General features: G+C 43.7%; 1 protein-coding gene across 1 annotated transcript in view; it reads left to right on the top strand.

Moving 5' to 3' along the window:
• The window catches only part of ETFDH (electron transfer flavoprotein dehydrogenase), an 81,484-nt gene that overhangs the window by 50,816 nt on the left and 16,202 nt on the right, over positions 1–14,466 (top strand). Inside the window, exons 9-11 of the mRNA XM_029616515.1 lie at positions 4,627–4,770; positions 7,385–7,553; positions 8,866–9,048. Of these exons, the coding sequence (XP_029472375.1) occupies positions 4,627–4,770; positions 7,385–7,553; positions 8,866–9,048 (496 nt within the window). The remainder of the gene's footprint in view (positions 1–4,626; positions 4,771–7,384; positions 7,554–8,865; positions 9,049–14,466) is intronic.

A 14,466-nucleotide genomic window follows, 5' to 3' on the forward strand; every position in this document is an offset into this window, starting at 1 on the left:
ACAAATAGCAAAACGGACCACTGATGTTCCCAATGAATGGGAGTATGCCTCCAGTATGAGTTGAAACAACCCTTCTTTCTTAGGCATGACCAAATAAATGGAATAACGGACTGTATATCTCTGTGATTCAGGAACGGGAATTGCCATTTTCAGGTTCAACATCCATTGTAACGTTACTATCACTTCTACCCTCTGCTGAGGGGAGATAGAGAGACCATGGACAAGTGCAAGGTGTTGCATATAGGGAAAAATAACCCTAGCTGTAGTTACACGATGTTAGGTTCCATATTAGGAACTACCACCCAAGAAAGAGATCTAGGCGTCATAGTAGATAATACATTGAAATCGTCAGCTCAGTGTGCTGCAGCAGTCAAAAAAGCAAATAAAATGTTAGGAATTATTAGGAAGGGAATGGTTAATAAAACGGAAAATGTCATAATGCCTCTATATCGCTCCATGGTGAGATCACACCTTGAATACTGTGTACAATTCTGGTCGCCGTATCTCAAAAAAGATATAGTTGCAATGGAGAAGGTACAGAGAAGGGCAACCAAAATGATAAAGGGGATGGAACAGCTCCCCTATGAGGAAAGGCTGAAGAGGTTAGGGCTGTTCAGCTTGGAGAAGAGACGGCTGAGGGGGGATATCATAGAGGTCTTTAAGATCATGAGAGGTCTTGAACGAGTAGATGTGACTCGGTTATTTACACTTTCGAATAATAGAAGGACTAGGGGGCATTCCATGAAGTTAGCAAGTAGCACATTTAAGACTAATCGGAGAAAATTCTTTTTCACTCAACGCACAATAAATCTCTGGAATTTGTTGCCAGAGGATGTGGTTAGTGCAGTTAGTGTAGCTGGGTTCAAAAAAGGTTTGGATAAGTTCTTGGAAGAGAAGTCCATTAACTGCTATTAATCAAGTTTACTTAGGGAATAGTCACTGCTATTAATTGCATCAGTAGCATGGGATCTTCTAGGTGTTTGGGTAATTGCCAGGTTCTTGTGGCCTGGTTTGGCCTCTGTTGGAAACAGGATGCTGGGCTTGATGGACCCTTGGTTTGACCCAGCATGGCAATTTCTTATGTTCTTATGTTCTTATGTTCTTATGAAGACAGCCGGAGGAATGCAAAAAAATTCTAGAGCATATTCATCCCAAAAAGCTTTGTGAACACATTGATCCAAAGCAATCTGTACCCACCTGTGTAAAAATGGGATAGATGCCACCTATCTCCTGAACCGATGAGTGAGCCTGTAAGCCTTTATTGGAAGACATAGGGGCTCCACCTCCAGAATCCGTTTCCTTTTGAGGCCCTTGGGGCAAAAGGACTGAGATCTGCTAAAGGAACGGGACCTCTGGGAAGAACCTCCCCTATATGGCCAAAAACACCTCAAAGGCTTTGCTTTAGGATAGCCTCAAGCCTCCTATCTTGAGTATCCTTCAGGATAGGAGGTACAGTGGTGGTACAGTTCGTGACAGAACATACCAGGGCATCCACCCAAGGGAAACGCAACTACTCTTTGGACTGCGGATCCAAGGGGTGTATAAACCTACCAAGACATGTCCTCCTTTATAAGAGGATCTGGTGCTCTCCATTCCAGATTAGTCAACTCCTGGAGTGCAACCCAGAGGGGAAAGAAACAAGAAGCCTTGCTTGGCTACCAAAATAGGAACTTTCTTCTACATTCCCAAGGAGCCAGTCCCAGCCACTCCGATGGTCTCTCAGGCACTGAAGACCCATCTCAGCAACTCATTTCTAAGAAAGAAACGAAGTAGTTTTAATTTGACTCCACAGGTGTGAAAATGTTCCCCATCAACATCTGTACCATTTTGATTCACCTGCATTCGAGCTTAGTCAGGCTGAATTGTGTCATGGTGCTTGACCTGTGGAATCAGCGGGGGAGGACTTGGAACTTATAGACCAACTCTAGTATATGTAAAATCGAACACCGGTATATAAAAGTAAATAAATAAATAAATAGTAGGCACTGCCGATACAGAAGACTGGCCCCACAGGCTCAAACCAGACTTCCTGACAGCTAGTAGCTCATGACAATTTGGCCCATGGATCAATCAAGGGAAGGGGATACCCTTGTGTCTCCCTTGATCCCAGTCCCCACAGACCTTGGAGATGGACCATCACCGGCAAAATCAGGGGGGGAAATCGCCCTGAGCATCCAGGCAACGTTGACACAGACGTAAAGCTGCAGCTGAATGACCCTAATGTGGCATGCAGCACAAATAGATAAGCACCAACTAGGCAGCCAGTACACCAAGGCACCTAAACAGGATGCTCATATGGGCGCACAACGAACGGCCCACAGCACAAAAATGCGCACAAACACATCGTGGCCTACCACGTGCTCAAAAAGAGAGAAGCCTACAGGCGGGGCCTAGCTAAATGGTTTCTCAACCCGCCATTCTGCACTGCCTCCTCAGTTCACAGAACTCCCTAGAAATGTGAGAGGGCTAGCCTATGATTTTTTTCCTTTTTTTTTTTTTTTTTTTTTTAAATAAGAAAAAATGTTCACTTGAGCTCAGCCCTCTGGCTGAGAACTGGAACGAGACTCGGCCTCAGGGGTGGGGGGCGAGATAAGCCCTCACCACCGAGCCTCTCTCAGCCTGCAGCCGCTAATCGCACATTAGGGCTAGGTCCTTCAAGGCTACCGGATTGAAGCACTTTACTGAGGGAGAGACCACAGGGTATCTCTCAGGAGGCAAGCAGTGCTATATAGCTCTTTTTTTGTCCCAAAAAAGACATCAACGTTAGGGGCACAACTGGGCATGCAGGAGCTCACCAATGGCCCGCAGCGGGGAAAAAGACATGAAATCATCTTGTGGCCTTTCACATGCTAAACGAAAGCCTTGGAAGCAGGGCCTAGTAAAAAAGCTGCTCGACCCGCCATGCCTGCACCGCCTCCTCACCGAACTCCCCAGCGATGTGAGCGGGACAGGCGGATGCTGAGGTAACAGACCCTTTCTCTTGCTTTCCTCTCTGTGCTGTATTATTATTTTTTTTTTAATATAGCAAAAATCTTTTACCTGAGCTCAGCCTTCCCTGGCAGAGAGCAGAAATGGGTTCTGGCTAATTGGGGGGGGGGAAGAGGGATAAAACTTTCACAACCAAGCCTCTTTCGGAAACAGGTCTTGGCTACGGGGGGGGGTGAGAGGGCTAAAGCCTTCACCGCTGAGCCTCTCTCGGCTTGCACCGCTATTGGAATTTCTGGTCTGCAGCAGTCGATGCTACCAGAAGGAGGGACCGAACGGTATCACCTCAGAAGGCAAGCAGTACTCTTGTCTTTCCATTATCGCCTTTCGATTCCTTCTTCTTTCTTTTCCTTTTTTTTTATACTCAGACCCTCCCCTGAAGGGACATGCATGTCCACCATATGCTGGAGCATGAGAATACTGGCGGGCGGGCTGATGTCGGGGCGGGATTATATGGCTGCGGCGTCGGCTTTTGCTGGCAGAGGTGTATAACCCACTCCTTGGAACTGACCTACCCAAACGCTAAGGAAATGGCATTTCAAATGAATGCATGTCTCTGTATACCACTGTGGAAGGTGATTTTTCTCACATGATCTGCCACGTGTCCTCCCACGCTGCAGAGGAAGACAGAAGAGAAATTTCCAGCAAAGGAGCACTCTTCCTGTTTTTCAGATGGCTGCAGCTAGTACCTTGTGTTTGGTCTGGCGCCAGCAATATGTGAAAGTGTTCTCAAGCTGGTTTTTTTTTTTGTCTGCATTAAATGTCTGCTTATTTGCATCAGTTGAAGTGCCCGTTCGCTCTTAATTATTTATATTTGTTATTTGGATTTATTACTCACCTTTTTGAATAAGAAATTCACCCAGGGCAGGGACAAAGTAGTAAAGTGGCAACACATAATCCAGGATTATTTACATAATGACTTAGTAATGACAGCAGAAAAGGACCAAATGGCCCATCCAGTCTGCCCAGCAAGCTTCTTATGGTATTAACTGTCACTCCGCGCAGTTATCTCAAGCCTTATGATAAAGGCAGTGATATTTACAATCAAGGTGCCTCCTGTTACTAAAATTTAAAACAAGATTAATGCCTACTGCACATAATAAGAGAATGAACTTAACTTGAAAAACGTAAGCATCTCAAACCAAACAGTATGTTTTAGCAGCGTGTTCAGGCACTTCAAGTGGTGCACTGGCAGTTTACGGACGTTTTTTCAGTGCATGTTTCCACAGGTAAGATTTTGGCATTAAAGGGCTGGTGGAAAAGCCAAGCTTTTGCCTGCTTCCTGAAGTGGAAGTAGTCATTTGTTTGGATGTTTAGTCCATGAAACATAAATCTTATATTTTCAATTTCTTATATTCTAGGTTCAAGTATTTCTCTACATAGCTCAGATGTGTGTTGGTGTAGCTCCATAATTGACTTCTCTCAAGGGTTAGCTTCAGAGTTTAATTGTTGCTGTTAGTTTGCGGGGCAGGCTGGAACTTTAATAAGTTAGAGGTAGAGCTTAATTGTTTACCTGAAAAGCTAACCAGGTAATTGCAATACTTTATTTGTTGGCTAAAATGTTGGAACGGAACATTTTAAATCAGCAAAATATGCATCCTCTTTTAGAACCAGGGGTTACTTTTTTGTTCTGTTTTGAAGGTTGGTTTAGACTATCAGAATCCATACTTGAATCCCTTTAGAGAGTTCCAGAAATGGAAGCATCACCCCAGTGTGGTACCAACGTTGGAGGGCGGAAAGAGGATCGCTTACGGAGCCAGAGCCCTCAATGAAGGGGGTTTCCAGGTAATCTAACCAAGCAGTTTCTTTTTCACTACTTTAGACCAAATGAAGCAATTTTTCCAGATGTCGAGCTGCACTTGGTTGTTTATAAAGAGGCACAGTAGCCCTGCTGACTCAGGTCATTACACTTCGAGAGAGTATTTCAGTTTATCTTGTTAAAACAGAGCACTATACAGTCTTCACAGGAGAAAATTACTTTTTAGCTGTGTTCTTTTTTTTTTTTTTCTCTCTCTGACTTCACGTCCCCACCACACACACACACTTTTAAGTCTAGCCATCAAACATGGCACCTGCAAAGCCCCAAATTAGGGGAAGAACTCTGTTTTAATAAATCCTTTTATTGTGGTATGCACAATACTATAATTAATAACTCTCAGATAGGATCTCATCCTGACTGGCTTTCTGATTTTGCTAAATTGTGTTGCATCTTACATTCATTTGCTACATTACCTCTCATGCTCTACCTACCTTCTGACACTGGTTGAGAGTGTTAAGCTCCCTGTTGTAGTTAACAGAGCCCAGTACGTGGGTTTGATATGTAGAGACAGGCCACACGGTGGAGGGGAAGCAATAGAAACTTTTTTATTTAAGGAGCATTTGTTGATACCTCCTTCACCCTTAGAATTTCCATCATTTTCTACTGATTGACAACTAAGCTGATCTTGCAAAGGTGTAACTTGTGTGTTTAATACAATTAACATTCATGCTGCAAGTCAGTTAAACTAGTTCCCAAGTCAGACTGAGGAGGAATTGAAAGGAAACCATTTTGGGGAAGACAATGCGGAACCAAGGCCAAATCTTCTGTTTTCATTGCTGTTTCTAAGGAAGAAGTGATTGGGGAGCAAATGCTCTTATGACATGCACTGAACATCCAAAATGCGTCTGCTTTAAATATTGGGAAGGAATGGATTAGCAGACAGGCCAGTGGGTGGGGTGGGGGAGAGAGCACAACCCTTATCGCCTACAAGCACAGAAAGAAATAGGTACACCATGAAATTCTAGAAGCTCAGAAGCCTACAATGGTTTGAGTATTTACCTAGAGCAACTCAGTGTCCAGGATCCTCACCATTAATGTGGTCATAGTGAAGGTCCTGCCGGAATTAAAGGACATTTATGGCAGGAAGCTGGAAACATGGCCACTAACTCCATCAGTAGTAGGTTATGTTCGCAGCAGAGCCAGATGTTCACAATTTAATTTTTACAAATGTGCAAGGAAAAAAGGTAAGATTTTAAGTTGAAAATAATTTTACTAAATTTGAAAATACAAGGGTACTACAAGTCTAAATACATCATATTGGTTTGGTGATACTATGTTAATATCACAGTAAGTATTATTTATGGTGTGAGAGCATGTGCCCCTCAGTCATTTTTCTTTGCTCGTGTTTGCTAACTGGTGTTACTACTTTGGTCCATGTCTAGGTCCTTCATTATCTGCTTTAAAGCAGCACTTCAACAGGATTATTGGGTTAGGCCAGAATCTTCTGTCGGGTCTCAGTCTTTACTGTACGACGCTGACTGCTGCCATGATTGTTTGCTGGGTTGTGCTAAATGACAGTATGAAATGCATGTGTACTTTCAACCAATATAGTTAGAGCAAATGGGAAGGGGAAATCCACAAGGAATGCAGTGCCCAAGTCAAGCCCATTCCTTGCAGGCTTGCCATGCAGCTGGTGGCAAAGTGGAGGTCACACTGGCCTTTATGTAGCTCTTGAGTCTGTTCCACCCAAATTTTGTGTGTCGATTATTGTTTTTCTACCACTGCCTCAAACATAGTGCTTCCTAATAGTGCCCTTAATTGTACCTCCTTTCAGCTTCATTTCAGACTCTTCTCCCTTCATGGCCTCCCTGATCCCTTGCCTTTGGACTTAAGCTGCTTGTAAACTTTTACTGTTGTCTACCAGTAACATGAAGTACTAGGTTTATGGCTGAATGCAGCACTTTGTTCAGCCCCCTCCATATTCCTATATTGATGGTGAAACGTGGAGCACAGTTTTTCAGCCGGGGCATTCCAAGACCTTGATTGCTTTTCCCTGGTTTATCCAGCTTTTCTGTATTACATCACAGCTTTCTGCTGCAGCACATTGGCCCGATTATATTAAAGGATTTCCTGTTGTGTGGGAAATGATTAGTACCTAGGCCCCAGTTTGTAGTCTGCACTCAATTCTTAAGTTCCTGTGCTGATGAATGCATTCCCAGCTAGACTGTAGCCAAGGCATGCCAATACCTAAACCCCCAGTCAACTTATTTTAAGACTTTTTCCTCTGACAGTAATGATGTTTAGAAGTTTGCTTGATAGGTAAATAATCAGCTTACAACTCCTAAAAATGTTTTCAATTTTAAATCCTATTAAAACAAACTTTAAAATTTCTAATTTGTTCCAAGTTGGGAACTTTCAGGTAACACATGTTCATTCTCAGGTTAAAAACGGTGTTGATCTTCTGTCCTGTTCCATGAGTAGCTCTAATAATAGCTTTGTATGGTCACTGGCATCCGTGAACTCCTGCCGTGTCATCAGTGAATGAAAAGTGTTGTTAAAGGTAAACCCTTCAGATTACATGAAGGGAAGCATTTCCAAGCATCTCCTGTGCTGATGAACCAAACCCTTTTGCTCCTGTAGTCTTTGCCCACGCTTTCCTTCCCGGGCGGAATGCTGGTTGGCTGTAGTCCCGGGTTTATGAATGTCCCAAAGATCAAAGGCACGCACACTGCGATGAAGAGTGGCATGCTGGCTGCAGAAACCATCTTCAAGCAGCTGACTAATGAAAACCTGCAGTCGCCAATGAAAGGTAAAATGCAGACTGCACTATCTAGCTAATAATTCAAAGCAAATGAAAACTTCATTTTGATTGCCAGTAAATCTGTGCTTTGGCGTAACTGTAGGATGAATATGAAAATGCTGCAGTGCATGCATTTCTAACAACCTCTGATAAATGATCTACTCCATAAATTGGCAGCTGGTTACAAATAACACCCCCCTCCCCCCCCCCCCCCCCTCTGATGTTGGAGTGCATCAGAATTGCTTCCAGAACAGGAAGTCACTGTAACCCTGTTAGAGTGATTTCCTCAAGGCTACACCTTTATCATTTGTTAGGCTGGTAACAAGTGTAAGAACAAAATAAAATAGTTGGGTAAAAAAAGGAACCGATCTTTTGCCTGCACTCCTGGTGCCGGCATAGCTATTCAGTAACTCAGATGTGGCTACCCACATCAGCCAGAAGTACCTCAAGGGAGTTCCATCTTATCACTTCCTCCGTGAATACTGGTACTGGTACCATCATTCCCTTGGAGGGGACACTGGTGATATGATGACTTCTCCCTGGTTGGGGATACAGGTACAATGGTTACCACTCACTGGGTGTAGATAGATAAAAGTTTACCACGTTCAGTTGGGCCCTGAAATCCAGCCACTATGTATTGCATTTGTGCAAGACTGGGATATCTCCAGGGCTGAGAATGCTACCTCCACAGCAGCTCTGACCCAGAACTTGAAGCTAGGTCCTTGTATGGCAGTAGGCAGCACTACTACTGGACTAGCCCAGTCTCTAAACATTTTTAGAAAAATATAGAACTTCATTTAACTTGAAAATTCATAAACCACTTTTTCAGATAGGACCTACTAAAATAATGTACAACAAAACATTAGAAGTTCTATATAAAGTAAAGTAAAGCATCATGCATAAAAACAAAATCAGAATTTCAACAAATCCAGGGGAATACAGAAGTGTTAATATTTTGTACAGAATGTTCATTTAAAAGCACAAGTGGCCAAAAATGAAGTGGAAGGGAAACAAGAAGATGGGCAGTGTGCCCTCCCTTTCTCTCACCTTCGTGCCACCAGTTCTGTGCTCAAGGGCATAGCGAGACTGAGGACTCAGCCCATTCCGACTGATCCCTGCAGCTTTTCTCTCATGCCTACTCAAGGCATGCAAGTAGGAGACATGAACAACATGAACAGGCTGCACGGTTACCCAGATCCTGTACTAAGCAGCCAGAAATGTTTAAAGTTAGGTCATTTAAATGTTTTTAAACCAAAATGCCATTCAGAATTAGGCTGTATCTAGTTTGTATCTAATGGGCTTCACTGTAATCTCTTATTAGGTCTGTATTTACCAGAGTATGAGGAGAATCTAAAGAAGTCCTGGGTGTGGAAGGAGCTCTATGCGGTTAGGAACATCAGGCCTTCCTGCCATAGCCCGCTGGGCTTCTATGGAGGGATAATTTACACTGGGATATTTTATTGGATACTGAGAGGAAAGGAGCCATGGACACTAAAGCATAAAGGTAATTCCTCCGTCTGTAGATAAGACAGAATGGGTGTTTTCTTTTTCACCCTTGTTTTGGTATAGATTTTTATTATGGTAGATGTTAGAGTAATATCTGCCCGCGTGATTTTTCTTGATTAAAATGTCAGTATTGAGTCATATGAGTTGATTAGAAGCAGCAGCTGACGCCAACCTATAAAGGCAACTTGAGCCAGTCCGAGTTTTGTCTGCCTTTTGTTACTACTTCTGTATCACTGCTAGTTGTTCACAGAGCTGTGTAGATGTATAAGAGACCATTGTCTGCTTATGTCTAGTTTAGAGACCCAGACAAGACAATTTTCTAGTAATTTCTTAACACTTTCTATGCATTCTATTTATCCATACATAAGAACATGCCATACTGAATCAGACCAAGGGTCCATCAAGCACAGCATCCTGTTTCCAACAGTGGCCATAAGAACCTGGCAAGTACCCAAAAACTAAGTCTATTCCATGCTAGTAATAGCAGTGGCTATTTTCTAAGTCAACTTAATTAATAGCAGGTAATGGACTTCTCCAAGAACTTCTCCAATCCTTTTTTAAACACAGCTACACTAACTGCACTAACCACATCCTCTGGCAACAAATTCCAGAGCTTTGTGCGTTGAGTGAAAAATACTTTTCTCCAATTAGTCTTAAATGTGCTACTTGCTAACTTCATGGAATGCCCCCTAGTCCTTCTATTATTCGAAAGTGTAAATAACCGATTCACATCTACTCGTTCAAGACCTCTCGTGATCTTAAAGACCTCTATCATATCCCCCCTCAGCCGTCTCTTCTCCAAGCTGAACAGCCCTAATCTCTTCAGCCTTTCCTCATAGGGGAGCTGTTTTAGCCCATTTATTATTTGGGTAGCCCTTCTCTGTACCTTCTCCATCGCAACTTTATCTTTTTTGAGATGCGGTGACCAGAATTATACACAGTATTCCAGGTGCGGTCTCACCATGTAGTGATATAGAGGCATTATGACATTTTCCGTTTTAACCATTCCTTTCCTAATAATTCCTAACATTGTTTGCTTTTTTGACTGCTGCAGCACACTGAGCCGACGATTTTAAAGTATTATCCACTGTGATGCCTAGATCTTTTTCCTGGGTGGTAGCTCCTAATATGGAACCTAACATTGTGTAACTCAGGGGTCGGGAACCCATGGCTCGCGAGCCAGATATGGCTCTTTTGAGGGCTGCATCTGGCTCGCAGACAGTCGCCACTCTTTCCCGCTGACCCAGCTGCTCCCCTGTCCTCCTCCGCCCGGGCTTAAAATGCTGTCAGCCCGGGCGGAACGCGGCAGGACAGCTGGAGTCAGCGGCACTGGCGTGCTCTCTTCTTCCCCCCCCCCCCCCCCCCCCCCCCCCGCGGCCCGGAAGAGGAAGTGGAGAGTATCGGGTGCCTGTGCGGCAAGAAGAGGCCACGCTAGTGCGCTCGGCATCGGCCCGAAGAAAAGAAGACTGCAGCACGGCTCGGAGGAAAATGAAGAGGTTCAACCGCGGCCGATGGGACTCCGCCCTCGCTCATTCACTCTCTCTCCCCCTCCCCCACCCCCACCCCGGGAACTCGCGGCAGCAGCAGCCTCCTCCCAACGCTAACCTCTTCATTTTCAGCCCTCGCGGAGGCGGAGTCCCATCGGCCGCGGTTGAACCTCTTCATTTTCCTCCGAGCCGCGCTGCAGTCTTCTTTTCTTCAGGCCGATGCCGAGCGCACTAGCGTGGCCTCTTCTTGCCGCACAGGCACCCGATACTCTCCACTTCCTCTTCCGGGCCGTGGGGGGGGCTGTGTGAGTGGGTGTGTGTGTGTGTGTGTGTGAGAGAGAGATTGCATGTATGTGAATGATTGAGAGCTGGGGAGGCCTGTGTCTGTGTGTGTGTGTGTGTGTGAGAGATTGCATGTATGTGAATGATTGAGAGCTGGGGGGGCCTGTGTGTGTGTGTGTGTGTGAGAGAGATTGCATGTATGTGAATGATTGAGAGCCTGTATATGTGAAAGAGAGTATGTCTGTGATTGAGAGCCTGCCTGTGAGAGAGAGAGAGAGCATGAATGTAAGTTTACCATTGGGAACCTGTATGTGTAAGTTTGTGATTGAAAACCTGTTTGTGTGAAAGAGTATGTATGTATGATTGAGATCCTTTGTGTGTGAGAGAAATCATGTGTATGTATGATTAAGAGCCTCTGTGTATAAGTAAGAGAGAGATCATGTGTGTCTGTGTGTGATTGAGAGCTGATTTAGGTGAGGGAGCATGTGAGTATGTGATTGAGAGCCTGTGTGTAAATGAGAGAAAGAGAGTCGTGTGTGAGAGAAAAAGACAGCATGTATTTATGTGATTGAAAGCCTGTGTGTGTGTGTAAGCGTGAAAAGATAGACAGCATGTGTGTAAATGTGTAATTAAGAGCCTATATAAGTGAGAGAGAAAAAACATGTGTATATGTGAGTACTGAGAGCATGTGGGTATAGGTGTGTCATTGAGAGCCAGTGTGAGAGAGAGCACTGGTATATGACTGAGAGAGGAGAAAGTTCCAAGCAAACCACCCCGCCTCCTGCTAATTCAGAACAATCTCAGGACACCTGGATATCAAACATTCCCAGGTATGCAGAGCAAAAAAATTTTTGTATCCTTATTATTTTTCATTACTGGGTCTTTGTGTCTGCTATTTTGAAATATTTTGTTGGTATCTGGAAATGTTTTATATGAGTTTTTAATTATTGGATATTCCACTCATCAGCTGTTTCGAAATATATTCTTTTTGTTAGTACAGTTTTACTGCTGATGATTTTATATTTCTTGATTTGTTTTGTAAGGTTGGGTGATGTTTCTTTTTTCCTTTGTTACACTGCATACAGAGACTCTGGTTTGTTGCAGTTTCCAATTCAGTTTTTTCTGCATGCTTCTTGTTATGCGTTTTGGTCTCTTTATTCTATGTTAGGTGAGGGACAGCACGTGATTCAGGTGAGGTTTTCTGCTGGCGTGTAGTTTCTGTGTAGGACTCTATAGCAGCCTGACTTGGTCCGTTTTCCTAATAGGAGATGTATTGGTGTCTTAAGACCTGGTGTAATATTTTCAGAGACTTATTGTACTTTAAAAGTGTGATCTTACATAAAATGCACACATTTATTTGTGTTTAGTTTTAAACATATTGTATGGCTCTCATGGAATTACATTTTAAAATATGTGGCGTTTATGGCTCTCTCAGCCAAAATGGTTCCTGACCCCTGGTGTAACTAAAGCAAGGGTTATTTTTCCCTATATGCATCACCTTGCACTTAGCCACATTAAATTTCATCTGCCATTTGGATGCCCAATCTTCCAGTCTTGCAGTCTTGCAAGGTCCTCCTGTAATGTATCACAATCCGATTGTACAATTCTGGTCGCCACATCTCAAAAAAGATATAACTGCGATGGAGAAGGTACAGAGAAGGGCGACAAAATGAAAAGGGGAATGGAACATCTCCCCTACGAGGAAAGACTAAAGATGTTAGGACTTTTCAGCTTGGAGAAGAGATGGCTGAGGGGGGATATGATAGAGGTGTTTAAAATTATGAGAGGTCTAGAACGGGTAGATGTGACTCGGTTATTTACTCTCAGATAATAGAAAGACTAGGGGGCACTCCATGAAGTTTAGCATGTGGCACATTTAAAACTAATCGGAGAGGGTTCTTTTTCACTCAATGCACAATTAAACTCCGGAATTTGTTGCCAGAGGATGTGGCTAGTGCAGTTAGTATAGCTGTGTTTAAAAAAGGATTGGATACGTTCTTGGAGGAGAAGTCCATTAATTGACTCAGAAAATAGCCACTGCTATTACTAGCAACAGTAACATGGAATAGACTTAGTTTTCGGGTTCTTGCCAGGTTTGGCCACTATTGGAAACAGGATGCTGGGCTTGATGGACCCTTGGTCTGACCCAGTATGGCATGTTCTTATGTTAATACATAGGTTTATTTGGGACAGATAGGGCACATCTGTCATATATAGGCCTGGACATTTTCAAAATGGGCATGCAGCCAGCCATCAAGACTGTCTCAAGTCACTATCAGGCCGATACAGTAAATCCCGCGGGAGAGCCGGCGCTCTGAGGCGAGCGCCCACTCTCCCAACGCGTGCCCAGGCCACTCTCCGTGGCGCGCGATCAAGTATTTAAATGAGGGCCCACGGTAAAAAGAGGTGCTAGGGACACTAGCACGTCCCTAGCACCTCCTTTTTGACAGGAACGGCAGCTGTCAGCAGGTTTGACAGCAGACGCTCAATTTTTCCGGCATCTGTTCTCGAACCTGCTGACAGCCACGGGTTCGGAAAATGGACGCCAGCATAATTGAGAGTCTGTCTTCCAACTCGCGGGCACATTTTACAATTTTTGTTTTTCAATTAATTTTTTTTTTGGTGGGAGCCTCTGACTTAATATCGCTATGATATTAAGTTGGAGGGTGTACAGAAAAGCAGTTTTTTATGCTTTTCTGTAAACTTTCCTGGTGCCGGCAGAAATTAACGCCTGCCTTTGGACAGGCATTAATTTCAAAAAGTAAAATGTGCGGCTAAATTTTACTTTCTGTATCGCGCGGGAATAACTAATAGGGCCATCAACATGCATTTGCATGTTGCGGGCACTATTCGTTTCGGGGGGTCGTATGTTTTTGACGCGCTATTACCCTTACTGTGTAAGGGATAAAAATAGCACGTCAAACGCACGGGCTAACAGTGCGCTCCAGCGGAGCACACTGTACTGTATCGGCCTGTATGTGGGGTGGGTTCAGGCCTGAGTAAGGAGTTACTGGCCCCATCTGTAGCTGCATCTCATCAGCCAAAACAGAAGACAAAAAGCAGCAGGGCACTCAGGTGCCATTATAAAAGATCTTTGAAGCTGTGGCCTAATTTCTCCAGGTTTAGTTTATGGCTAGAGTTAGTCAGTTGCTGTTGCCTTGTACCCTAATGTTGGTGGTTATAGATGCGGGCTAATAAAAGTTTGCCAAAGTTATGCACTCTACTGAGTGCATCTTATTACATGGGATCCTCTGATTGCAGCCAGTCTTGTCTGTAGCGTCTGGCATCTCCTAATCATTCATTCATTAAATGACGATAGAGCAGAAATTACACGGGTTGGGATTGTGAGAACAAAGAAGTGAAGTGCATTAAGAGAAAATGGTGTGGGTCTACCCTCTTGGACACTAGAAAAATTGGTCAAAAAACAAATGGATATTTTTAGAAGAATGTGAAAGTTCCCAGTGTGCTGGATAAGCTGGAATGAGACATTATAAAGCTCCTTTTAGGGAACAGATTTCCATTGAAGTAGATATATTAGCGGTTTGGGGGGGGGGAGGGGATAGTTTTGCTGGATTAATGTAGGTCTATTGTGTTAGTTTATATATGTTTAGATTTTTACATAGGATTAATATTTTCCAAGGGCCAGA

Source organism: Rhinatrema bivittatum, chromosome 1 (genome assembly GCF_901001135.1).
Source record: "Rhinatrema bivittatum chromosome 1, aRhiBiv1.1, whole genome shotgun sequence".
In the NCBI taxonomy this organism is placed as follows: domain Eukaryota; kingdom Metazoa; phylum Chordata; class Amphibia; order Gymnophiona; family Rhinatrematidae; genus Rhinatrema; species Rhinatrema bivittatum.